At 39.0% G+C, this 26779-nt stretch overlaps 1 protein-coding gene and 1 pseudogene across 6 annotated transcripts in view; both read left to right on the top strand.

The window, feature by feature from the left end:
* The window catches only part of FGF13 (fibroblast growth factor 13), a 610827-nt gene that overhangs the window by 368857 nt on the left and 215191 nt on the right, over positions 1-26779 (top strand). For 5 of the 6 annotated variants that reach the window (XM_053662396.1, XM_053662397.1, XM_053662401.1 and 2 more), the window contains exon 3: positions 6649-6816. The exons of the other annotated variant lie outside the window; for it this stretch is intronic. In XM_053662396.1, the coding sequence (XP_053518371.1) occupies positions 6649-6816 (168 nt within the window). The remainder of the gene's footprint in view (positions 1-6648; positions 6817-26779) is intronic. 6 annotated transcript variants of the gene reach the window in all.
* On the top strand, positions 12666-13273 carry LOC119049921 (S-methyl-5'-thioadenosine phosphorylase-like; annotated as a pseudogene).

The following is a 26779-nucleotide window of genomic DNA, read 5'->3' as shown; positions in this document are numbered from 1 at the left end:
CTTAAAATTATGTTTCATTATGTTGAGTCATCTTTGTCATAAGCTAACTTAAAAGCAAAAACAGCCTCATCAAATGATTCAGCACTTGTTAATGGCTTCCAGCTTGAAGTCAGCAATCTTGCCAATTATGGTGTTCTGGTGAGGGGCAGGTGCCTTTGTGGCATTGTCTAAATAGTTTCCTAGAAACTTGCATTTCTGTCTTTGAGTAAAAAAAGAAAGAAAAAATCATTGTGGACAGGGGCTATCTTTAAAGCTAAAAATAGTGAATAACCCGAACTCTATTTAATACATCAATGTTTGTACAAAGCAGTTTTACTTTAGGCTTACTGGTAAACACACTGGAATCCTGGCTCCTAGGCTGGGTTTTTCCAATAACTGTGTGACTTGTCAAGTTACTTCCTTTCCCCAGGCCTTATTTTCCTTATGTTGTAAGATAAAATGTTTCATTATATTATCTATAAAGAAATTTTGTTTGGAATGACATAGAGGATTGCATTGGAGTGTTTGTGGTAATACTAAATATTTGAGTAGCTGTTTTAGGTAGCCAATGTTATGTTTATTGATAAAATTTATAAAGTAAAACAAGAGCTGAATTTTCCTAAACATAAGAAGAATAAATGATTGTCAACTTCTTTAATTAAAATACATTTTAAAAGTCTATGACATTGGAAGCCAATCGATGTTTCTCTCCCTCTCTTTCTCCCTCCCTTCTGTCTAAAAAAAATCCACTATGTTGGAATTATTTTTTAGTTTATTAATGATTGTTTTGCTATAGCTTGATTCTTTTTATGTGTAATTTGAAGTAGGAATACTATATTTCTGTGAACTAGTTTAGCAATGATTATTTTGCTATATATTTTTTCCTTGTTTAATGTGAAATTAGAGTATGTTAGTTCTGTAAACATGAGTAGCTTAAGCCATGTCATCAGGCTTAGACTTAAACTCTCTTCTCTTACTGTGACTGCCTCCCACTTCTGAACTTGATCTTGGTGATTTCTGAGAAGCCTGGAGGAGAGTGAGGATGGTTTAATACTAGTCTAGTGCTGCCACTGGGAAACTTATTCTAGATGCAGGTTTGCCCGTCCATTGGTTAGTCAATAGTACACATTTTATATTAGGAAGTAGTTCTTTTTAAAAGTTTTAAAGATTTTATTTATTTTTAGATAGAGGGGAAGAGAGGGAGAAACAGAGGGAGAAAAACATCAATGTGTGGTTGCCTCTCACACACCTCCTATTGGGGACCTGGCTTGCAACCCAGGCATGTGCCCTGACTGGGATGTACCCAGGCATGTACCCTTTGGTTCACAGGCCAGCGCTCAATCCACTGAGCCACACCAGCCAAGTTGGAAAGTAGCTGCTTCATAAATTGTGTCATAACTATCATCCTGCCACTAAAAGTCACTTATTTTTGTCACCTCCATGTCTGAGTATGCCACCTGTCAGTGTCTGCATGTCTGTGGATGTGTGGATTTGCATATGTGCACTTGTCTTCTCCAGCTCTCTACTACTCCTGTGGAGTTAAGAGTCCTGAGAGGGTGAGCTGTGTGATTGAGGCCAATGGCACAATTTCCTGGCAAAGGTCTACTCCTTGGCAGCAGTTGTCATGGAGCTCAGCAGTCTTTCTCAAAGCACAGGATCACACAGTTTAGAAATCAACCATGAGCCACTGTTACCTGCCTTGACAAGTCAACTTGAACCTCAGAAACTGGAGGAAAACTTTGTGTAAATCCATTATCTACCTAATTACTAGAGCCTTTGCTCTCCCTCCAAGATTGGATAAATCTATTGTTAGGAAGGGTGGCAGGGGTCATTGAGTAAATGTGAATAAATGGTTGAAATGATTAGAAGCAGGAGTGATGGTAGACATTGTATGCAAGAGAAAATGCACAAGAAGGGGAGGAGATGGTAGAAAATATTGGACTAAATTAGGTAAATAAGGAATCCAACTCTTTTTGTTCTGTTTTGATGAGATGACTTCTTTGAGAGCTTACTTTCTCTTTTCTAGAGCTAGTGCCCTTTGGAATTATTATGTCCTCACCCCTTTTTAGAGAAGTAAAATAAAGTTATCTTCCTGCCTTAGTGCTGGGGTGCTGCAGGAGGTCACCTGTCACTCCTGCTGCTGTCAATTGCACATACAGCCACTATCTTCCTTGAGGGAATCCTGGGAATAAAGGGATTTGATATAATAGTTTAAATATTTTCATCCAAAATATTTTCAAGTTAAAAAATTTTGTAGACCCAAGTGAATGTTGCCTGAACAATTTTACTTATGGTTAAAAGGTCCAAAATATTTCTAACTCTGATGTCAACATGACCCCAAGCTACTGTTTTGCCTAAATTGACTGATACTTGGGACATTGAATAGAGACAGCCTGAGACCCAAAGCTGAGCCGTTAACTCCCAGATGCTCACGATTTCCAAGGAAATGTTCTGTGCCTATGGTTATTACACAGATGACTCCTTAAATGCTCTCATCTTGGCACCTTTTGCTCTTGCTAAATTCAGTTTGAAGAAAGAACAGGAGAGAGAGAATTTTTTAGAAAGCAATTATCCTGCACTTTTGTGACCTTCATACTTTTTCCATCATAATGGATTTTGTGGCTCATTCATGTATTAGTCAGCATGTCCCGCTTACCAGAATATTGTTGTATGTTACAAATAACCAGTTGTATCTAATTAAACAATAATGATGGCAGTGCAAGGCCTTTCCTGGGAATTAATGACCAGCTGGGAAAAGCTAATGGCTGGAGAGTCAGCCAAAGGCTATTAGTTTCAGTCTGCCATTAATCTCCAGAAATGCCCATTTGTGACGTCATTGTTGGTACTGAAAAATAAAAATTGAAGACCATTTGCTGATGTCTGTCATTTACTTCTAAATAACAGGTTTCCTTTGTATTATCAAAAGTTGTCCTTTTTCATTTTGCAATAGTCCTTTAGTCTCAAAATAAGGCTCCTTTTTAATTTATTTTTATTGATTATGCCATTACAGTTGTTCTATTCCCCCCCTTCATTCCCCTCCACCCTACCCCCCGTCCCCACCATTACCCCCTTTAGTTTATGACCATGTGTCTCGAGTTCTTTAGATTCTATATTTCCCATATTATTCCTGCCCCCCATCTATTTTCTATCTACTGTCTATGCTACTTATTTTCTGTACCTTCTCCCCCCTTCTCCTCCTCCCACTCCCCTTTTGCTAACCTTCCTTGAGATCTTCAATTCTATGTTTCCACTCCTGATCTAGCTGTCCTTTTAGTTTGCTTTTGTTTTAGGTGTGGTTGTTAATAACTGTGAGTTTGCTGTCCTTTCACTGTTCATGTTTTTTTAACTTCTTTTTCTTTGATAAGTCCCTTTAACATTTCATATAATAAGGGCTTGGTGATGATGAACTCCTTGAATTTGATCTTATCTGAGAAGCACTTTATCTGTCCTTCCATTCTAAATGAAAGTTTTACTGGATAGATCAATCTTGGTTGTAGGTCTTTAGATTTCATGACTTGGAATACCTCTTTCCAGCCCCTTCTTGCTTGTAAGGTCTCTTTTGAGAAATCCGCTGACAGTCTGATGGGAACTCCTTTGTAGGTGACTGTCCCCTTATCTCTTGCTGCTTCTAGGATTCTCTCCTTCATTTTAATCTTGGCTAATGTAATGATGATGTGCCTTGGTGTGTTTCTTCTTGGGTCCATCTTCTTTGGGACTCTCTGAGCTTCCTGGATTTCCTGGAAGTCTATTTCCTTTGCCAGATTGGGGAAATTCTCCTTTATTATTTGTTCAAATAAGTTTTCCACTGGTGGCTGTTCCTTTCCCCCTTCTGGTACCCCTATAATTCGGATGTTGGAGCATTTAAAGATGTCCTGGAGGTTCCTAAGTCTCTCCTCATTTGTTTGAATGCTTGCTTCTTCACTCTTTTCTGTTTGGCCATTATTTGCTTTCTTCTGGTCCACTCCATTGATTTGAGTCCCAGTTTCCTTTTCATCGCTATTGGTTTCCTGTGCAATTCCATTCATTTCAATTAGTTTTGTCTTCATATGTTTCTCTAATTTGTAGCTATAATCAACCAGTTCTGTGAGGATCCTGATGACCAGTGTTTTAAACTGTGCGTCTGAGAGTTTTGCTATTTCTTCATCGCTTAGATTTATAGGCTCTGGGGCTTTGAGATCTTCTTGAGCCATTTTTGGTCTGTTTTGTGCCTGTTAAGTCCGAGGAGCGGAGCCTTGGACTCCCAGGTCGCTGGGTTTTGACGCTATATGTGGGGGTGTGATCAGAGCGGGGTAATGGTGGCCCCCTCTACTGTTTTGGCCACTGGAGCAGAGCCTTAAGTGGTTCACCATGGCCGGGCCACTCAGAGTCACTGGGTTATGACGCTGTATGTGGAGGCAGGGTCAGAGCGGGGAAATGGCAGTGCCCTCAGCTGCTGCTTGCTGCAGGGACCTGTTGGGTCCCGTCCAATTGCCCACTCCCTCGCTTGTCTATCTGTGCAGGACTGTGCGACCACAGTCAACCTGCAGCCCTGCTCCCTCACTGTTTCCCCGCAGTCTCTCGCTGGGTCTCTCACTAGGTCCAACCCTGCGCCTGGATTCCGCGTGCCTGAGTCCATCTGACCGAGTTTTCCTGTGCTACCCCACTCTGCCAGCTGCTGGTTTCGCCCCTCTTACCAGTCAGCCTGAAGTATTTGTGGTTATCAGACTTCTGAAAAGTTCAATTTTCTGTGTTCTGGCTGTGTTTTCTGTTGCTAATATTTAGTTGTCTCTAAACTTGGTTATGTGAGAAAGCATGGTGTCTCCACCTATGCTTCCATCTTGGCGGAAGTCTCTTCAAAATAAGGTTCTTATATATGGTGCATGAAAGTGGAATCTCTCAGCTTCTACATAATCATGGGTGTTTCTTTTAAAAAAGAGTTCCAAGTTTAGGATGTTTTCTTTAAATATTGTGGATGGTAAAACCAGAATTTGTCTTCAGCTGTGATGCTGGAATTTGATAAGTGTCTATATTATCATAACTATCTGCTCATGGCAGGAAATGGTTGCAAGTGTTTTTGAAGAGCAGCTGTTGCTAGCAAAGATGTGCACTGAATGCCGTTCTAAGAAGTTATAGTCACATTCTTAGTAGATGAAGGGAACTCTCTGCCAGGAAAAGCTGTGGTAGTGTATCTATATAAAATTTTTCAGCACTGCTGCTGAATGCTGGAGGAAAATAGAAAGAAAACTGACTGAAATATTCATCACCTTCTTGTATAATTTAATGACTTATGAAGGAAGATAACAATTTTACATACAGGATACCTATCTACAACTTGTTCAAAACTCATAATACTAACTTAATATTACATTAGTTTTATACTACTTTAACCCAATGTAAAAAAAAAAAAATTCTTGAAGCCCATTAAGATCCTAGTCAATAAGCTGGAAATGTTTTGCCAAAGACAGAAACTTCAGATTTTATTTAATTTCAGCTGTAAGTTGTTTATATTCTCCAAACACCACAGCATTATTTCCCCCATAAGAAGTTCAATGATGGGACCAGTCCTTCTAAATGCATGTTGATAGCATGTATTTGGGGGAATAGAATGAGTCAGCATGTCGGTAATCATGGCTTTGGATGTACTGACTCCTAGAAAAATCTACATCCTCATTGGGAAGGGTGTGAAAGAGAAAAAATCTGTTCTGCGGTCAGTTCCATGTTTCTACAAATGCAGATCAAATTTGCACCCCCTTTGGTGGGTGGTTATCAGGCTAAAGAATGTTTCAGTGGACACTATGAAAGCAGACATCTGTTCTTACAGAGGGGAAAAAAAACTAGAAATTCAGTCATGCTTAGAAAATTGACAAAGGGCCTAGAAAAAAATGTGGGCTGAGAGGGGCTTGGTGCATAGCTAAGGTCAAGAGTAGTGAACCAGGCCCCGCTGTTCCACAGTTCCACAAGGTAGGTCTGTGATCCAGTATTGATTGTGAGGCTTGCAGCTGGAAAACCCCTTCATTAAGGGGTTTTCAATGTCCAAGGAATATGTGCAACAGCCCTAGTTCTCTTTGGAAATCAAAGAGTAAAGAGCAGTGCCCTTGGTTCTTCCATCGGACTCAGCATATATACCATATGGATATCAGGTTCTTGCTGGCAGCAGACCAAGGAAAGAAAAATAAACTGGTAGTAATAGCCAGTTTCAGCTGTAAATACAAGGGTGGGCAGAAGTAAGTTTACAGTTGTGAGTATGCAAAACAGAATTTATTCTTGTATTATTATTTATTAATTATTTTATTATTTTCCATAAGAGCAACTCTAAATCTACTCTTGCCAGTCCCTGTATTTATACTGTATCTCAAATTGAAGCGTGAACTGTGCATGGTGTTTATTTAGATACAATATGGTTACTGGTATTAAAATATTTTATCACACTCCAGATACAATTTCACACTGTTACATTTTCATTGTACTAGCAACAGAAGTATCTGTAGTTGAATAAGCTATTTCCAGGCCTTAAGTATTTTACACAAAGCCTCTAAAAATAAAACTGTCAAGCTATTAAATGCTTTTCTTTGAAAATTTTTTTGGGGAATGTTGTTACTTTAGTCTTCCCTAGGAGTAGATTTGATTTAATACATTCACTGCTTTTATGAAGCTCTAACTTGAGTTCATTTTGTTATGTGGTGACCACAGTTCTGGATGACGCCCCTCCTGGCACACAGGAATACATTATGTTACGGCAAGATTCCATCCAATCTGCGGAATTAAAGAAAAAAGAGTCCCCCTTTCGTGCTAAGTGTCACGAAATCTTCTGCTGCCCGCTGAAGCAAGTACACCACAAAGAAAACACAGAGCCCGAAGGTTTGTGCACGACAGATGCGTTTTTTGCTTATTTTCTCTCATTCTTCTTTCTTTCTCTTTCTTGTTGACTGTGCATTGCCCTCTGGTGTGCTGTGTATTGTTTGGCCCCTGACATGGTTAGGAGGACCCCCAGCTCGCTGGTGAGTGTGTTATGCAGTCTCAGATAGGACGCTGTATAATACATTCATCTCTGGCACAGCACACAGCATCCTCCTGCATCTCACAGCTGAAATGTTTTCAGCTGCTGTCATTACACTGCCCCATTTTGGCTGCTAAAGTTGCTTGCTCCTGTAGCCAACATCTGGCCCAGTCTGTTCCTATTACCTGGCATTCCTGAGGCAGCAGTCAGCTGAGGAATGGCACTTCAAAACTGAAATAATGAAAAGACTGTTCCAAATTTTCTTATTCTCCTCCACTCCATAAAGCTTTTGCATTGCGCTCGAAGAATGCTCGTGGTCTACTTAGTTTGCTGAAGCAGACACAGACTTGCCATATAATGCACGCCCACTTTCTCTTTGCCATAGTGAAATGCATGCCTCAAGGAAACTGTGAGTTGTTTGTTTTTCTTTTCAGCTCAAGCACAGGTTTGGGAAACTCTACTTGCTGTTACTTAAACTAAGGTCAAGGTGTCCCTTGCAGTCCATGCTACAAATCTATCTCGGAAGTGTCTCATCTTCCCAGAAAAAAAAAAACATTCATTCATTTTTCCAACCTTTTTGCATATATCAAATGCTAAAATTTTTCACATCACAAACTATGGTAAACTTTTTGCCAGCGGCGTACATTCCATGGTTCAATCTCTAAAACCAGCCTTGTTCCCATTTCAAGTTGCTCTTTTGTAGCATTATGGGTTTCTTTAGTAAAATCATCTTTCTGACTGGGAAGAGATTGCCACATGGTGCTATTCAAAGTTTGGTGTGTAGGGAAATTACTCCAAACTGACCCTAGTCCACAGTTTTGGAAGCAAGTGTTTACATCTCAAAGTATCCCCCTGTCCTTCCTTCCAAACAGAGTTTTAAATGTTCATTGGCTGAAAAGTGAGAAGTATAATTTTTTTGTTTAATTTTATTTCATCAATAGAATAAAACATTTCTATTTTATTTTACCCATATTTTGATGTCCAAGCTATCTTCTTTGGGTGTGAGTTCCAATGTCTACACTTGCTTATTTGGAGATGTAAATGGTGATGCCTTGTTAGTAAAATAAAATCTGGCAATTTAGTAGAGAAGATACCAACTTGATTTTATGATCTAATGGAACAAAAAAATTAACCAGTGACAATTAGTTTGCTATATATAGTACATTCCAGTTTGTTCTGCTTTACTTCCTCTAAAATTATATATGAGTGTGTATTTATAAGTATAAAACAGTATCTGTATTATAGATATATACTGCTTATTATATAATTATATAACAAATACCATACTGTTTGTTCTACTGGCATATCATACTGAAAAACAAAATTTGGTTTGAGCAAGAAAAATAAGCCATTTAAGAAGCAGCTGGATAAATTCAGTCAAGCAATTTAGTTAGAAACTTCAAATTGTTTTGACAATATCCAGATTTTAAAAAGAACAGTTGAATAAGTAAATTTAAGTGTCCTTCCCTTTTCTTACTGCATATAATTTTGACAGGATCTATTAATTTTCAAAATATTATCTGGAATATATTGTGAATACTGTTATGAATGTTTTCAAATATGAAGAATTCTTTAGAGAATCTGTAGCAGTTAAACTCTCTTATACAAGGTTTGGATAGTTTTTAATTTGTCCTTTTATCCACAAGTTGAATGGCTGCCATTATACCTAATATGTCCTTTCCTTTGTAATACTGTGATGATAGGCATTGCTTTCTTTCAGACTGAAGGTTTCCCTTAGTTGTGCTCTCCTGCCAGGTCCACTGCAATAACTAAGCTAATATTTTACTTCTATTCCTTATTATAAATTCTTTGCAAATAGTAATTATATTCCTTTCAAGGGTGTCCAACCTGTGGCCCGCAGGCTACATGGAGCTCAGGATGGCAATGAATGTGGCCCAACACAAAATTGCAAATTTACTTAAAATATTATGAGATTTTTGTTTTTGTGACTACATGTCACAATGTATTTAATGTGTGGCCCAAGACTACTCTTCTTCCAGTGTGGCACAGAGATGCCAAAAGGTTGGATACCCTTGTTTAGGTTTTCTGGGATGACATTTACAGTTTTACTATACCCACTTCAAATGAAGGCCCAGAAGCTACTGGTGAACCGAGACCTTACCATGAAACCACTTGATCTCTGTATAAATTAACAGGATCCAGAAGACATTAGATGAGGGTGAAAGAAAACTTGAAGTAGAAGAGGCCTTGGATAAATAAGGAAACATTGCTAAGAAATTAACATGTTTATTTCATGTAGGATACCAAAGCTCATCATTGCCAGGAGGTGAAATAACTATGGGTTTGGAAGGGTTCAGTGGCCATTCCAGCAACCTGGAATATTTTTGCAAGACTGATTTTTAAGTGCTGTAAGGTACAATCTTCAGTTTTCTCTTGCAGTTGCTTTAATGTATTATTATAATTAGTACCAACGGATAGAATCTTCGTTCTAAATTATGTCCATACCTTGAAACATTTTATTCTCATGTGAAGCATGTTGAAGAGAGAGTTCTTCTCATGATCTCTGTGCCCAGGGATGAGACATTACTTGACCTTGTCTGTGGGTGCCCACCAATTGCACTGCAGATGAAGGCGATGGAGAGGATCATGAAGCCACCCATGGTTTGATGTGTGTGCACTGAACTGCCAGTACAAGCGCTTCTAATGAGATTGGATTTATATAGCCTTCATGTGAAAATTAAAAATATATTTAAATTTAGGGGAGAATAAAATTTTGAGTTGGATAAGCCTTAGAAATTATTAAACTAGGCTAAAGAGGTTTATATGGATTATGATAAAGCTGGAATGAATTTTCTTCTTCCTTACCAAATTGATAAATCTACCAATATTTTTTGCATTATTGTAGGCAAACTCGGTGTTTCTTTTGGTTGGTGGTGGTTTTTTTATAGGGCCAAGTTATTGACATAGTTTATGGCCAATTGAGGTTTGGCACAGACAGATTGTTCACAGTCATCTGTCTCTTCAGAGTTTTGTATTATGCCTAGGGCCTTCAGAGTTCATGTAAAACAATACATAAAATGAGTGATGTATCTCACTAGCTTTTCAGGATATACTAAGGCCAAATTACACTTTGCCAAAAACAGCTTTCTATTTCTGGGCAGCCTATTCTGAAATAAGTTCTTGACTCTGTTCCAAATACTTGTGATTTTTAGTGATGTGATTATTTTCATAAAAAACACTTATGATGTAATCTTATGTGTGTAGCAGAATTTGGCTGAAGAAGCACATGTGGTATCTGAGAGTCTCATCTGGCCTAGTACCAGCAACTCTCTTTGTTTTGAGAAGCCACATGGAGAGTGGAAATAATGACCAAAATCTTTTTCTTAGTGTTCCAGGAGCCTTTTGGAAAGAGAGACTATAATCTTCATAGCTATATTCTTTTGTTCATTTTTCCTTTAATTGTCATGTGTGCCAAAATGAAATCTCTGATTTAGAGTAAGTTCTCAAAGCCAATCTGTTATCAGCAGAGTTGCTGCTTCCTAAACACCAGTCATTGTGCTTTTGCTGATGTTTGAAGATTGTGCAAAAGAATCATACCAGTATACCCATGCATGCATGTGGTTACTGTTGAAAATCTACAGAGACAATCAAGTCATGGATCCCTAGCATTTGCTTTTAGTATTGAGATCCTGATTAAAATAATACATTTAAAGAAGTCCACATGATATGCAAACATATTACAAAGCTCAGAGATTTGTCACCATCTTTTTAAACCAAGCCTTTGGCCTCTTCCATACAGCCCTGTTTTCATGTGATTGAAAACATGCACACACACATACATATTCCATCTCCCTTAGGACATCCATCACCTTTTTGATTCAGAGAGGCATCCAACTGTAGTGACTTTGGTTGAAGAAGAGCATCTGTGCTCCAGACCAGTGGTGAAGTATGGCATCTTTCACCAACCAAAAAAAAAAGAGCAAATTTCTGTGCCAAATATTAAGGGGGCATATTTGTGACTAGCACAATGACTATTACTGATAATGCCTTGGTTTCTCTGTCCCAGAAAGAGACTGTATCAGTCTTGTCTAAATGGTAGGCTAGGAAGAATATACAAGGATATTAAGGAACACACTGAGGAAAATGTTTTTATTTTTTTCCTTACCTTTTCAACTGTCATCTGCTGCCATAGGTCTTTCTCATTTTAATACTAATTTACCTTTTGAGACAAATGGGCCTCAAACTATTTGAATGAATAATCAGTTCAGTAAAATGAAGCAACCTTGGATACGTGACACCTGAAAATGTCTTGACTTTCAGAAAAGATATAACTGGGATCCATATCTGGAGAATTGAGAGGATGTTTCTATTTTGTTAGGAAAAGATAGGGACATATGTTGGATGACTTGGAAGAAATCAACGACTTTATTCTGAGCTTTTTAATTTCAAAATAACTGTGTCTTAGGGTCTCACTGCCTTTTGTTTATGACCTGAGGGTTGACAGAAACAACACCAGAGAATTTTCTTTGCTCATTGAAGCAAAGGGCAACTTAATTGCAGAGTCACAAGAAAGATAAAAAATTGGTCCATGTCAAAATTAAACTAAAGCCAGATATCTGAAGACTTTCATGATTAGCAACAAGTAAACACCATCCTTCCCCTACAGAGTATTTAAATGTGTTTCTCTTGGTTGCATGTCAGCTACTTCTTATAAGACAACTTGTTATGTCCTAATAACATTAGAAAACTAATAATGGCACTGAGGCACATTCACTCTTCTCAGCTATTTCCCCACCTTATGGCAACAAATGCAAAATAAAGTCATATTTTGGGGATAGATTCTACTCTCTGGGAAACTAATAATGTGATCAAGGAAGTATACTGAAGCAGTCAATAATTCAATTTCAGGCCAGGATGGGTATTTATCATTCTCTTATTAGATATATGCATTTCAACTCCATCTCCAGGCTGGCTTTTACCATAGAAACTACCAATCATTCATTCTTTGATGACTCACTTTTTCAAGCAACAGGCCTCCTTTCTTCCTTGAGCCTAGGTGTCTCTGTTAAGGTGGTGGAAATGTTTTCCTGGGAACTGGTCTTTTCTTTACAACTCTCAGAACTGAGGTTTCCCTTAGTTAATATTGGAGGCAGATATTTCTTCCTGTGTGAAACTAACACTGATGACCTGTTTCAAGTAATTATGTTTAAAATAACACTGCTTTGGGAAAGTTCTCTGAAAGGTCTACTAGATGGATGACAGAGTTATGGTGGTGTGATTTTTTTAAATGTCAAAGTCTAAGTGCTGATACCTGAAAAGAATCTGGAACTTATCCATCCATATGAGTGCTGCCCGATCAAAGCTGTTACTTCAAGGGCTGTATGGTCAAGATGCTTCTGAAGATCTGGTATCTCCACAATTCCTCTTCACTGTCTTCTCTTCATGGCCAGTTGATAAAATCACTTAAATATTTTTTTTAAAAAAGGAAAGTCTGCTTTTATGACCCAGCATGGTATGACCCAGGTAGACTATGTACAATCATACCTTTAAAATTCAACCACTAGCCCTGGGTGGTATAGCTCAGTAGATTGAGTTCAGGTTGTGAACCAAAGGATCACCAGTTTGATTTCCAGTCAGGGCACATGCCTGGGTTGTAGGCAAGGTCCCCAGTAGGGGGTGCATGAGAGGCAACCACACATTGATGTTTCTCTCCCTCTCTTCCTCTCTCTAAAAAAATAAATAAACAAAAGTAAACTATTAGGCAAACATCTGGGCTCAGAAGGGGGAGGGTTGTATTCATGTCATAGTAACCACAGCTTGCAATTCCTGGAGAGAAGAGATTCAGCCAGTAATAGTGTCATCATTGATCAGTTAATTGACAGGACCACCAAAAGGGCTCAGACCTTCTATGATGGGAGTCATTCCTGTGCCAGAGGAGTGTGCCATATTCTAGTGTCTGAGCCACTTTGCCCCAGAATGAGAGCGGTCTTAACAGAGACTGCCAAGAAGCTAGGACTGTGTTGCTAGTTTAAAGGAACATTGTTTCAGTTCACAGGCAGAAAGCATATTTTACACCTGGGGGGGGTGGATGTTATCAACATGACCAGTTTCAGAGGTGGTTCTTGATAAGGAGGCTGCATTTTGCCATGCAAGTATCACCATGGCAACAGACTATAATTAGTAGAAGGAGAAGTGGGATTGGTGGACTGGGTTTTAAAGACCCTGGATGAAAATGCCAATAAAGCCAAAAGTTTACCTCTTGGTACCATACCTCAGATGAGGTTCATGGAATGCTCAGAAACCCTCCAAAACCTGAAAAATATGGTCCAGTTCTCTGTTTTATTACCAAGACATTAAAATAGTATGGCTTCCCAGAAGGCAATAGGACCTTCTAATTCTAGTCTTTGGGGAATTCCTGTTTAATCTGAAATGTGGAAAAACCTTCATGCTCTTGCTGCTAAGGAAGAACATGGGATAAGACAAGACCATGCCAATGTGAGGGATGCTTTCTGAAAGAGACGGACTGATTCAAAAAACTGAGGGGAAGCAAATGACCAGAAAACATGTGGAAAAATTCCTACACTCTAGAAACAAGATAAGAAGACACAATTCACCCTTTCTCCATTAAATTCACAATAATAAAAAGTAGGAAGTAACTTTCAGTTCCTATGTTGCTAAGGAATATGAAGATGAACTGGGTCTCTGACAGTAATAACTGGTGTCACTGTTGATTAGTACAAACTTTCTGGAGAGCAGTTTGCTAAAATGTATTAAAAGGCTTAAAAATACATTGCTTGTGCTGGTTATTCTACTCTTATCTTAAAATTTTATCTTTAAAAATTAGAAATGCATATGAAGAATTGTGTGTAAAGAAGGATGTTTAATATAGTGTTAGTTTTAACAACAAATATTCAGAGCAATCTGAATATTCAAAAATTGGAGATAAATTATAGTTTAGCTATAAATAGATTGTGAAAGAGCAACCTGAAGGTCATGTTTCCATATAATATTTAATGTCCTAAAGAATTGGCTGGGATGCTTCAATGTCAATGTTAAATGTTAAAAAAAAAAAGAAAGTTTAAAATTAAAAAAAAAGAATTGGCTGTTCTATAATATGAAATGAAAAAAATGATATTAAGCATTGTACATTACTAATTTTGTTTTAAAATTCTATGTGAGTGTATAAAAAACTAGAAAGAAATATAATCTTTTGTTAGTGTATTTTGGGAGTATACTAGATAATTTTAATTTTCTTTATATTTTTGTGTCTTCACATATTTTCTACATGAATGTAATCAAATCATAAAGTTGTTTTATTTTTTTACTTGTATTTTTCCATTACCATTTATCCCCCTTATACCTTCTTTGCCTGCAACCACCACACTATTGTCCTTGTCCATGAGTCCTTTTTCCTTTTTGCTCAATCCCTCCACCCCTTAACCTCCCCACACTAGCTGTCATCTGCTCCCCATCTGTGAGTCTGTCTCTATTTTGCTTGTTAGTCCAGTTTGTTCATTAGATTCCACATGTATAGGAAATCATATGGTATTTGTCTTTTTCTGACTGGCTTATTTCAATTAGCATAATGATAAAAATACTTAGAAAGAAAAACATTTACAAAGAAAAATCTACCTTTCTCACCGAGCATAGTATGATCCAGGTAGAGCATGTTTCATGTGCAAAGAGGCGATCCAGGTAGAGCATGTTTCATGTGCAAAGAGGCAGAGTCTGAGTGACTTTCAGCTGTTTTCCCAAATCAAGCCCAACACAAATGCATGGAGGTCTGCCTGGTTAAAGAGATGCACCCGAATGTGCTGCTGCCTCAGCTCCCATTTTCCTCTGCCTTTTGTTTTAAATGATAACTCACTTGTCTGGAGAAAGACAATGCAGAAATTAACTTTACTCTCTTTGACGTGTTCTTAAATGATTATCAGACAAATATTTTCCAAATTATGTGCCACGGAACACTGATCATGTCTTTGTGTAAAGACAGATTCTGTGGTCAAATGCATGTTTCCCAAATCTTCACCACTCATAGTGAGTCACAATGCATAAGGCTATATTAAAGGTTTGGAGGAATCTTACAGATTAGGAATCTCTCTTACTTTTGGCACCTCAATGACAAACATCTCCCATCTGTCAGACCCTTTTTATTCATAACACCTGTTAACATCCCACAAGTTTGCCTGGGGAAATGCCACACTCGCTCCACTGAGCAGTGTATTTGTATCAAAGCTGGGCTCTGACAAGTAACACACTTTTGAAAATGAACACTACTCCCTTTTCCTCTGACCCTCATCTACTGTCTCTAGGGAAGTGCTAATCAAAGTGTGGTCTGTGGATAAGTACTGAGTCTGAAATTGTTTGTTACTAATTCACAATGAGATAAGGAACTTGTGTCAAAGGTAAGCCAATGTACTGCTTCCTTCATCTCTCATATATGTCTTGCTGTGAAAAATAAGTCAGCTGAACTAAATTAAAAAATGTATTTAGGGACATAGTTCACAGACCAGTGCCAAGTCTGTGGACAGTAAATGGCAATGTTTTGAGTACTTAGATGATTCTCAACTATGGCTAAACATCAGAATCACCAGAGGGCCTTTAAAATAATATTGATGCCTGAGCTCAACATCAGACCCAAACCAACCAACTCACCAATAACTTCCCCAAACAAAAAATATGCACAATATCTTGTGGCAGAGGTTCAACATGGCTTATTAAAAAAAAATAGCTCTCCAGGCAATTTTAATATGCTAACAGGGTAAAATCTTTGCCTTAGGAAAATATCACCTTGGCATAAGGTCTGTTGTGTGATCAGCTGTCAATTCAGAATTCTTATGCTGATTGCATGGGCCTCTTTAGGAAGTGCCTTGTGATTAAGAGGCATTGCTGGGTAGGTAGCACTTATATGACCTTTAGAATTTGTAGCCATGTAAGGTATCCCTCTATCTTACCACCCCACCACCCTCCCACACACAGCCACACACTACTTTTTGAAATCCTTTTTTCTGCTCCCTACTTTTAGGAAAATAATCAGGCTTCTCCACCGGAGTGTGGTAATGTGCCACCTTGTGACCAACATCCTTTCTTGAAAGTAATTGTTGCAACACTTGTTCTGCTCTCAGAATATGATTCAGCTTGCATATGTGGGTGGAAGAGTGTCTAGGAACCATGTATGAGTGTACTTAAAGAAGAAGGTGAAGAAGGAGTATTCGTAGGCCAGAAAAATACTACTACTTCTTGACTTGTTTGCTACTGCTCTAGGGTGTGATTGCAAAAATTGACTCAAGCTGCTCAGGACTTGGATGTCTGTCCCCAAGTTACACCAGATGCAGTGATCATTGAGGCACCTATTATATAGACATCACCAGTTACTGCTGCATAAGTTTAATACAGCAGTATGGATGTGAAAACTGACTGTGACATGATTGAGAGACTTTAATTGCTATGCATGGTTGTAAATCATCTCTAGCATTGCATATTTCATTGATTCAGGTCTTCATGTGTTATATACTATGGCATTTGTTAGTCTGCTTAAGAATATGCAGCTAGAGTGGTGCCCTCAGGAAAGTGTGGAATGAGAGATATAACATCCTGCAGTTTATCAACACCTACCCTTGTCTTGCTTCACAGCTAGTGTCCACACTCACTCCAACAAAATCAAAATCACATGTCCACTTCCACTCGTGTGCTAGCATATTTCTACTTAGGAGCCCCAGCTATTTTAAGAAATATATTCTCAGAACAGTTCCAGGTCAACCTTCCAGCATGTCCAGCTTTGGAAGCAAGAAGTGTACATTGGCTGGAAGACCAGATCTACACAGAGGAAGGGAAAGAGTTCATAGTTCCACTGAGCAACTTCTACATATAGTGAGAGTACTCTGCAAAGCTGTTTAGAGATATGATCACAAAAACCCTGTCAGATATGGGCTGCTTTCAACATTTCACATGCAAGCAAACTAAATTTCAGAAAGCTCAAATCACTTTCTTGATAAATGAGAGTACCCCATTTGAACCAAATTTTTCTGGCCTCCGAAGCCCATGCCCTTTCCCCTCTATGGCTTTTCCAAAAGCTCAGCTTTCTCCCTCTTGCACTATGTGAGGGTTTGTTGCCCAAAACCAATTTTATTTCAGAAGACACATCTTAGGATTCAAAGAATAAAATGTTCATTCTCAGTGTTCCTGTGATAAGCAGTGGTCATAAGCAGAAGGATCCTAGGAGGTACTTGTTAATTCTGCAGGCCTATAATTAGGTGGAGTGCAGCACTCAAACAAAGTAAATGAAATGACCTTATCTTCAAGTACATGATTACCTTGTCCAGGACACAGGAAGAGTAGAATGGTCAGTGAATGCCTAAATTCAATTTGAATTTAATAGAACTTCCCTAGATTTTATATATATAGGTCACTTGCCTAATCACCTTTCTTTAAACGAGAGAATGTCCTTCACCTATAATGGTAGAAATGAGCAAGTATTACCCCTAATTATTAGGAAGCTGATCCTATTTTTTGTTTTTTTCTCAGCTCAGTAAAATTTCCACCATGGATAGTAATGTTAAGATTTGCTCTGAGTACTTCAGCTATTACCTACCAGTCTAGATATTGGCAATGAACTCTCTTTTATCACTTGTTAGAAACCTACTGTCTATTTTTTTTATCTTTTTAAAATATTTTATTTATTTATTTTTAGAGAGAGGGAGAAAAACATAAATGTGTGGTTGCCTCTTCAGCACCCCCCACAACACTGGGGACCTGGTCTGCAACCCGGGCATGTCCCCTGACTGGGAATTGAACTAGCGACCCTTTGGTTCACAGGCCAGCACTCAATCTACTGAACCACACCAGTCAGGGCTTATTTTTTCTATCTTATTGTATTTTTCCATTCTCATCTACCCCCCTTATACCCTCCTCTCCCAGTAATTACCACACTGTTGTCTATGTCCGTGAGTTCTTTTTTCTCAATCCCTCCTGCCCCTGACCTCCCTCCCAGTGGCTATCATCCTGCTCTCTATCTATAAGTCTGTCCCCATTTGTCTTGTAGTTCAGTTTGTTCATTAGATTCAATATAGGAGTAAAATCATATGGTATTTGTCTTTCTCTGACTGTCTTATTTCACTTAGCATAATGTTCTCCAGGCCCATCTATAATGTCTCAAAGGGTAAAATGTTCATTTTATGGCTGGGTACTATTCCATTGTGTAAATGCCCTATAGTGTATTTATCTACTCATCTATCTTGAAGCAAATAATGAAAACAATAATTGGCAATTGTCCAGAATTTGCTAATGTACTGTGTATCATGTATTTTATCAAACATTATCTTAATTCTCACAGCAATCATTAGTTAAATTGGCTTTTTCATTACTCTCCATTTTATGAATGAGGAAACCCAGACTCAGAGAAACAAAATAACTTGTCCAAGGTCACATGACTAGGAAATTGCACCAATATTCATATACAGCCTGTCTTCCTCCAAATTCCATTGTCTCTCTATTACAGCAAAATATCATAACAAAACTGGCCCTACACAGAGCTCTCATCTGTTCTCCATGTACTCTAGCGTCATCTTATTGAGAGTCATTGGCAGGTATACTACATGAGCAGAGGTAGAGGGACCTTGTGTCTGCTGTCAGAAAAACAATAGATTCAAAAACTGACTTGTACTTCAGAGAAAAGAGAAACAGCTATGTTTAACTTTAGTAACTTTACAGGGAAAATTCTCAAAACACTTAATTTGGTAAAAATTGTTTTATAATCTGTAATGTCAGAATTGGGATTTATTCACTATGCTGGTGTACATTTATTGAGCTTCAGGACAGGTCTTAATCACCTCAGGCCAAATTTGACCTTCTGCCTCAAAACCTGGTTGCATGAAATATCTGCTGACCTAAGTCTCTGAATGGCAAAACTTTCATTGCATAGTGAGAACTAGCTTAAGACACGTGAAGAGAATGTCCTGCCAAATCAGGTTGTGTCATTGTTAAGATAGTGTTCTATGTGACTTTCAAAAGGAGTGAGATTGTATAAAATGGTCTATTGCCCTCTGGAAGCATGAAGAAGGAGGCCTCAAAAAGTTGTGTGATGTATTCTGTGCAGTACATTCTGTATACTGTGGTTTGGTTAGTTGCTTAGCTATTAGTTTTTTCACATATTTTCTGTGTCAGGCACTTTGGGTTTATTCTTGCTAATTTTCCCAAACCATGAGGTATCATCAATCTTGAAGCACTCAATAGTGAAACTGGAGTGTAGAGACATGAAATAACTTGTTCAAAGTCACACATCTAATAAGCATGTTGATTAGAATTTAAAGCCAAGTATCTGGAGACTTACCTATTTTACTACACTGAGCTTCCTCAGGTCATCCTATACCCTAACCCCTGGCTCCACCATTCAGGTACAAGACTGAAGAAAAGAGCTCAGTACCATCTTATCCACTGCTGGTGAGAGATAAGGTGCACTTACTCAGTACATCCATTGGAAGATGTTTTTTGATCTTCCATATCCTGGTTTGAACGTTGGTATAAGCAGTAGACAAGGGGTTAAAGCAGCAGGCCTGAGATTTGCCACATGTTCTCCTTTGTTTCTTACAGGAACATCTACTAAGTGCAGGTTATTATTATTATTTTTTTTTGCAGTACCTCCCTAAATGGGGTAATGCATCAAACCCATAGTTTTCCTCGTGGAACCAATAGACCTTAAAATAGCCTTAACTGGTTCTTCCATCAAATGCCTCTCCAAGAAAAAGGAAAGAGTTCTAGCCCTGGCCAGTGTGTCTCAGTGGATTGGACATCACCCCACAAAGTGAAAGTTCGCTGGTTCGATTCCTAGTGCGGGCACATGCCTAGGTTGCGGCCTGGGTCCCCAGTAGGGGGCGTGGGAGAGGCAAACATACATTGATGTTTCTCTCCCTCTCTTTCTCTCTCCCTCCCCCTCTCTCTACAAAATAGATAAAATCTTTTTTTAAAAAGTCAGGAAAACAGAGACAACTGTACTTGAACAGCAATTTAAAAGATTAAAAAAGGGAAGAGTTCCAGGAGTGCCATGTTTCTGAGGTGCAGTTCGCACAGATAGGAAAGGCCTGTTTTTAAGTCATCTAGCTTTGGTGCCTCCCAGTAAGAGCTCAGAGTGTCCATTTTTGCTCTGGGTTTTTGTGCACCCTTGGAGTAGAGTAATCTTGTACACTAAGGGTGAACACCCTTTTAGAGTAGTCTCTCTGAAATTCAGGAAGATTATAGGACAAACATGTCCATATTAGGGTTGTTTGCTCTTTCTGTTCCTTTCTCTCAGTATGAGCACAAGTGACTTCCTTGGATTATGTGCATACCGTTAACCAAGGATCTCATTAAGGTGGGAGCTGTCTCAGTACAACACTCCCAGAGTCCTGCCACTGTCCCCTTGGTGGCACTGTTGACTTTGCCCCTTCCAAAAACACAAAACAGGACAAGTGAAATGTGGTCTCTGATTAGTATTCAAAGAATGTGAGAACACACACACACAAACACACTCACACCACTAGTCAAAATAGTTTATCAAAGAAAACACTTACAAGCAGAGAAGTAATAGAGCTCACACTGTCCCCCTACTAGAGCCCTTTCAGCCTGGCAACACCCAGCCTGACCACAGTGCTCTCTGGGACAACGTGGGCTCAAGTAGGCTATTCATGCAATGAGGATATTTGTCTAGCAGGCTGCTTTAGCCTGTGAACACAGTCTATTTCTTTTCATACAACAGAGGGCATTTCAAAGAGCAGGGTTTAAAGCTGCTGCCAAAAAGTAATTTTTCTTTTTGTTCTTTCTTCAGCCATTTTCCCTCTGTAATCACTTGATTTTTCTCTGAGAAGGTAGCATTTTGGATCCATGTTAGAAAATTCATGCACTGATTCAGTAAATTTCTAATTGGCATGCATGGTTAGCTGTTCACTTAGTGGATAATTAGTTCAATATATCCAGAGTATTTACTGTGGGAGGGAAAAAAATCCCCAAAGCAAATCAGAATAGTGCAGGAGCCTTTTACTCTAGTGCAGTTTTTTTGTTTGGGAGGAGTTACTGGTGTCTTCAAACAGATCTGTCTCCTTTCCTAATTAGGACTATATTTAAACATACATTCTTTATTTTATTCTTACTGTATAGAGCTTTATCAAATAGATACCACAGGCAAACCACAGTGTCTGTCAACAATAAATACTCAACACAAGATGGAGGTGTAGGTGGAAATACTGTACCTACTCACACAACCAAATTTAAGGAAAACAAAAATTTAGAAACAAAAACAACCAAAGCAGACAGAAAATTGAACTGTACAGAAGTCCAAAAGCAACGAACCATTCATCCAGACTGGTAAGAGGGGCGGAGTCCGCAACCAGTGGAGAGGGGTTGCAGCAGAAAAAAAGCTGTGGCTACTGGACCAACCCAGGTATGCAGGCAGCAGTTGGCAGATCCCAGGCATGGGGTGGCAACAGGGAGACCCAGTGCAGGCACACAGCAGCTGGCTGAACGCGGTCACACATTGGCATGCAGATAAACCAAGCAAAAAATAAAAAAATGAGCAGTGAGACAGATTGCAAACTCAGGGCCCCAGTGTGGGGAAATAAAGCCTAAAAGCACCAATTGAAAAAACTTTCAGGGGTTGAGGTGCCAGGAGAGGCTCCCAGCCTCACAAGAGAGTTTGTTGGAAAGACCCACAGGGTCCTAGAATATACACAAGCCCACCCACCCAGGAACCAGCACCAGAAGGGCCCAATTTGCTTGTGGGAAGTGGCAGAGGGGACCGAAATCTGAGAGAGAGTGGAAAAAATGCCATTTCTCCCTCTCTGACCCACCCCCCAGTCACAACCCAGCAACTGGATTGACCTGCCCCAGGGAACACCTAAGCTTTCACCCCGCATACATAACAGGTGCAAACAGACCAAAACATTATGGCTCAAGCAGAAGAACAACTCAAAGCCCCAGAGTCAATACTTCTAAGCAGCCAAGAGATAGCCAACCTATCAGATGCACAGTTCAAAACACTGGTGATCAGGATGCTCACAGAACTGGTTGGTTTTAGTCTCAAATTAGATGAAAAAATGAAGGCTATACTAAGTGAAATGAAGCAAAATGTACAAGGATCCAACAGTGGTGGGAAGAAAACTTGGAAGAAATCAATGGACTGGACCAAAAGGAAGAAAGAAACATCTAACCAGAAAAAATGAAGAAATAAGAATCCAAAAAAATGAGGAGAGTCTTAGGAACCTCCAGGATATCTTTAAATGTTCCAACATCCTAATTATCGGGGTACCAGAGGGGAAGAGGAACAGCAACAAGTGGAAACCTTATTTGAACAAATAATAAAGGAGAACTTCCCCAATCTGGCAAAAGAAATAGACTTCCAGGAATTCCAGGAAGCTCAGACAGTCCCAAAGAAGGTAGACCCAAGGCAGAACACACCAAGGCGCATCATAATTACATTAGCCATGATTAAAATAAAGGAGAGAATTCTAGAAGCAGCAAGAGCTAAGGGGACAGTCACCTACAAAGGAGTCCCCATCAGACTGTTAGTGGATTTCTCAAAAGATAACTTACAGGCAAGAAAAGGCTGGAAAGGAGTATTCCAAGTCATGAAAGGCAAGGACCTACATCCAAGATTGCTCTATCCAGCAAAGTTTCCATTTAGACTGGGAGGGCAGATAAAGTGCTTCTCAGATAAGGTCAACTTCAAGGAGTTCATCATCACCAAGCCCTTATTATATGAAATGTTAAAGGGACTTATCTAAGAAAAAGGAGATAAAAGAGATGAACAGTGAAAGGAGAGCAAACTCACAGTTACTAACAACCACACCTAAAACAAAAGCAAACTAAGAGGACAGCTAGATCAGAAGCAGAACCATAAAAATGGAGATCACATAGAGGGTTAGTAACAGGGGAGTGGGAGGAGGAGAGAGGGGGGAGAAGGTACAGAAAGTAAGTAGCATAGATGGTAACTGGAAAATAGGGGGAGCGCAAGAATAGTATGGGAAATGTAGAAGCTAAAGAACTTGTGACACATGGACATGAACTAAAGGGGATGGGGGAGGGGGTTTGAGGGAGGAAGGGAATGAAGGGGTAAATGGGACAACTGTAATGGTATAATAAAATATCTTTTCTAAATAAATAAATACTCAACAAATATTTCTCATTACAATTAACTAAATAAAAAATTTTGATATTCTACCCATGGCTGGTGTAGCTCAGTGGATTGAGCCTGGGCCTACAAACCAAAGGATCATGGTTCGATTCACAGTCAGGGCACATGCATGAGTTGCAGGCCAGTTCCCAGCAGGGGACACATGAGTGGCAATCATACACTGATATTTCTCTCCCTCTCTCCTTCACTTCCCCTCTAAAGATAAACAAACAAATAAATAAGTAAATAAATAAATAAATGAATAAATCCAAAATACCTCTTATTTAAAATTTTTTTCACTTTTAAAATAATTATTTTATTGTTGTTCAATTACAGTTGTCTGTATTTTCTTCCCAATCCCCAAACCCCTCCAAACCTCCCTCCCTCCCTTGCGTCCACCTTTCCCCTTGGTTTTTCCCATGTGTCCTTTATAGTAGTTCCTGAAAACCTTTCTCCCCACTGTCCCCTCCCGCCTCCCCTCTGGCTATTGTTAGATTGTTCTTAATTTCAATGACTCTGGTTATATTTTCTTTGCTTTTTTCTTTTGTTGATTATGTTCCAGTTAAAGGTGAGATTGTATGGTATTTGTCCCTCACCACCTTGGCTTATTTCATTTAGCATAATGCTCTCCAGTTCCATCCCTGCTGTTGCAAAGGGTATAAGCTCGTTCTTTCTCTCTACTACATAGAATTCCATTGTGTAAATATACCATATTTTTTTGATTCATTCATTTGCTGATGGGCATCTACATTGCTTCCAGCACTTGGCTATTGTAAATTGTGCTGCTATGAACATTGGGGTGCATAGGTTCTTTTGGATTGGTGTTTCAGTGTTCTTAGGATATAATCCTAGCAGTGGAATTGTTGAGTCAAAAGGCAGTTCCATTTTTAGTTTTCTGAGGAAATTCCATACTGTTTTCCACAGTGGCTGCACCAGTCTGCAATCCCATCAATAGTGCACTAGGGTTTCATTTTCTCCACAACCTCTCCAACACTTGTTCATTGATTTGTTTGTTGGCCATTCTGACGGGTGTGAGGTTGTATCTCATTGTGGTTTCAATTTGCATCTTTCTGATGGCTAAGAACTCACATGACTCCAATCCATGAAGACAAAAAAAATTTTTAAATGGGCAAAGGACTTGAACAGATACTTTGCCAAAGAGGACATACGGAGGGCCCAGAGACACATGAAAAGATGCTCAGCATAATTTTTTTTTTTTATATTCTGAGTTCAACCGGCCATTTGGCCTAATTCTAGGCAGCAAGTGACTAAGAGTGCTTCTAATCGCCATTAACAGAATTAATGTATTTGTGAATAAATGCTCATTGTCTTGTACAAGCCAGGCATTATTCTCATTATTAGGGTTAGCATTGACAAGAGGCACCATCTCTTTCCTGAGGAGGAAAAATTGGCAGGAAAAGCAGACTTTGAACTAGCCTACCAGTTAGCTCTTGCTGTATTTTAAGTCACCCTAAAAAAGTGGCTTAAAACAACAACAAGCCCTGGCCAATTTGACTCAGTGAGTTTGGCATTATCCTGCAAACCAAAAGGCTGTGAGTTCAATTCCCAGTCAGGGCACAGGCCTGGGTTGCAGGTTTGGTCCCTGGTCAAGGTTTATGCTGGAGGCAACCAATTAATGTTTCCCATTCACATCAAAGTTTCTCTCCCTCACTTCCTCCCTCCCCCTTTCTCTAGAATCAATAAAAGAAAAAATTGTTTAACACAGATAAAAATTTCTTCTTTCTCATTGTCTATAGGTTGGATAGGTCTGCTATAGATAGTCTATGATTAGCAGATATTTGGTTCTGTCTGAAATGTCCATGGAGACATTTGGTCCAGACCATGTAGTCCTATCCAAAATGTCCACAGAGACATTTATTTGGTCCTTGCCAAAAGGTCTTTGATATCTGGTCCTATTCCAAAACATCCACAGAGGCACATGTTCCATGCTGAAAGGTTCTTACAAGTGTGAAAAGACAAACAGCAGAGCCATGAACAAGTTATCCAGGTCCTTGGTGGAAACAGTCAAATACATCCACCAACCTTACAAAGATAGAGACAGAATCAAATCCCTATTACCAAAACTTTTCACAGAGAGAACAAATAACAAAGCCAATAATCAGGTCAATATATACTTAAGACTAGTTGTTCATCTACCTCAGAGTAACTGCTGATATTTATGATAAGAAAGAAAAGAACCAATGTGAAATCTGAGATTTCTCATGAATTGCAAGAATAATAACATTGGTACAGTTTGAACAAAATTAAATGTTTGTGTGCTGTAATGAACCATGGACCAAATGTCCTGCAGTGGTAGTCAATAGGTTCTACTGGTCTAGGCTGGGCATTGCTGATCTAGCCTGAGTGCGCTCATGCATTTGTGGTCAGCTGGTTAGCCAAGGTGGTTCTGATTGTTCTAGGAGGGTCTGTCTAGAACAACTCAGCTGTCTTTCACAGTTCTCCAGCTGAAGTCCCATGAATCCATTTTTATATTTATTTGTTCATTTAACACTTATTGAGCAACCTTGCTGTATGTCAGACAGTACATGGCCCTGCCTTCAAATTGCTCAGGAGTGAGTTCTAGGCTTGTGGTAGGCATTTAACACTTTTCAGCCTATAGAGGAACCATGAGAGCTAAGGAGATCACCAAAGGAGAAATAGTGGGTAGAGAAGCAAGCTCTGAGGTGCACCAGTATTTTAAGGTGGTATAGAAGAAATAGGATTGCTTAAACATGAGAGCAGGAAAGCTAGGAGAATGTGGTGCTTGGGAAGCTGATGGGGGACTGACCTCTAGAAAGCAGTGATAGATCAGTAGAGCAGAATGCAGTAAGGAGGTACTAATTTAATAAGCATCTGGTATACAGGGTGGGGCAAGAGGAGGTTTACAGTTGTTCTTATGGAAAATAATACAGTGATTAATGAATAATAATACAAGATAACCTCTGTGTTTTGCATACTCACAACCATAAACCTACTTTTGCCACACCCTGTATTCCTTCTAACATTTAGTGGGGTTTTTTTGTTTTGGGGTTTTTTTTTTACTGTCTTGATAGGAATTTATATTTATTCAGCTATGTTAATTGTGCCCACATTGTTTTTTAAATATATTTTATTAATTATGCCATTACAGTTGTTCTATTTCCCCCTTCATTCCTCTCCACCCTGCACACCCCCTCCCCCACCATTCCCCCCTCTTTAGTTTATGACCACGTGTCTCAAGTGCTTTAGATTCTATATTTCCCATACTATTCTTGCCCTCCCCCTATCTATTTTCTACCTACCATCTATGCTACTTATTTTCTGTACCTTCTCCCCCCTTCTCCTTCTCCCATTCTCCTGTTGCTAACCTTCCATGTGATCTTCATTTCTATGGTTCTACTGATCTAGCTGTCCTCTTAGTTTGCTTTTGTCTTAGGTGTGGTTCTTAATAACTGTGAGTTTGCTGTCCTTTCACTGTTCATCTTTTTTATCTTCTTTTTCTTAGGTAAGTCCCTTTAACATTTCATATAATAAGGGCTTGGTGATGATGAACTCCTTTAATTTGTTCTTATCTGAGAAGCACTTTATCTGTCCTTCCATTCTAAATGAAAGTTTTGCTGGATAGATCAATCTTGGATGTAGGTCTTTGGATTTCATGACTTGGAATACCTCTTTTGAAAAGGTATCTTTTGAGAAATCCACTGACAGTCTGATGGGAACTCCTTTGTAGGTGACTGTCCCCTTAG

This window comes from Artibeus jamaicensis, unplaced genomic scaffold (assembly GCF_021234435.1).
Source record: "Artibeus jamaicensis isolate MK-2021 breed Jamaican fruit bat unplaced genomic scaffold, CSHL_Jam_final contig_240, whole genome shotgun sequence".
Lineage (NCBI taxonomy): Eukaryota > Metazoa > Chordata > Mammalia > Chiroptera > Phyllostomidae > Artibeus > Artibeus jamaicensis.
The sequence above is the reverse complement of the archived record's forward strand: the minus strand, read 5'-3'. Positions and strand labels throughout refer to the sequence as shown.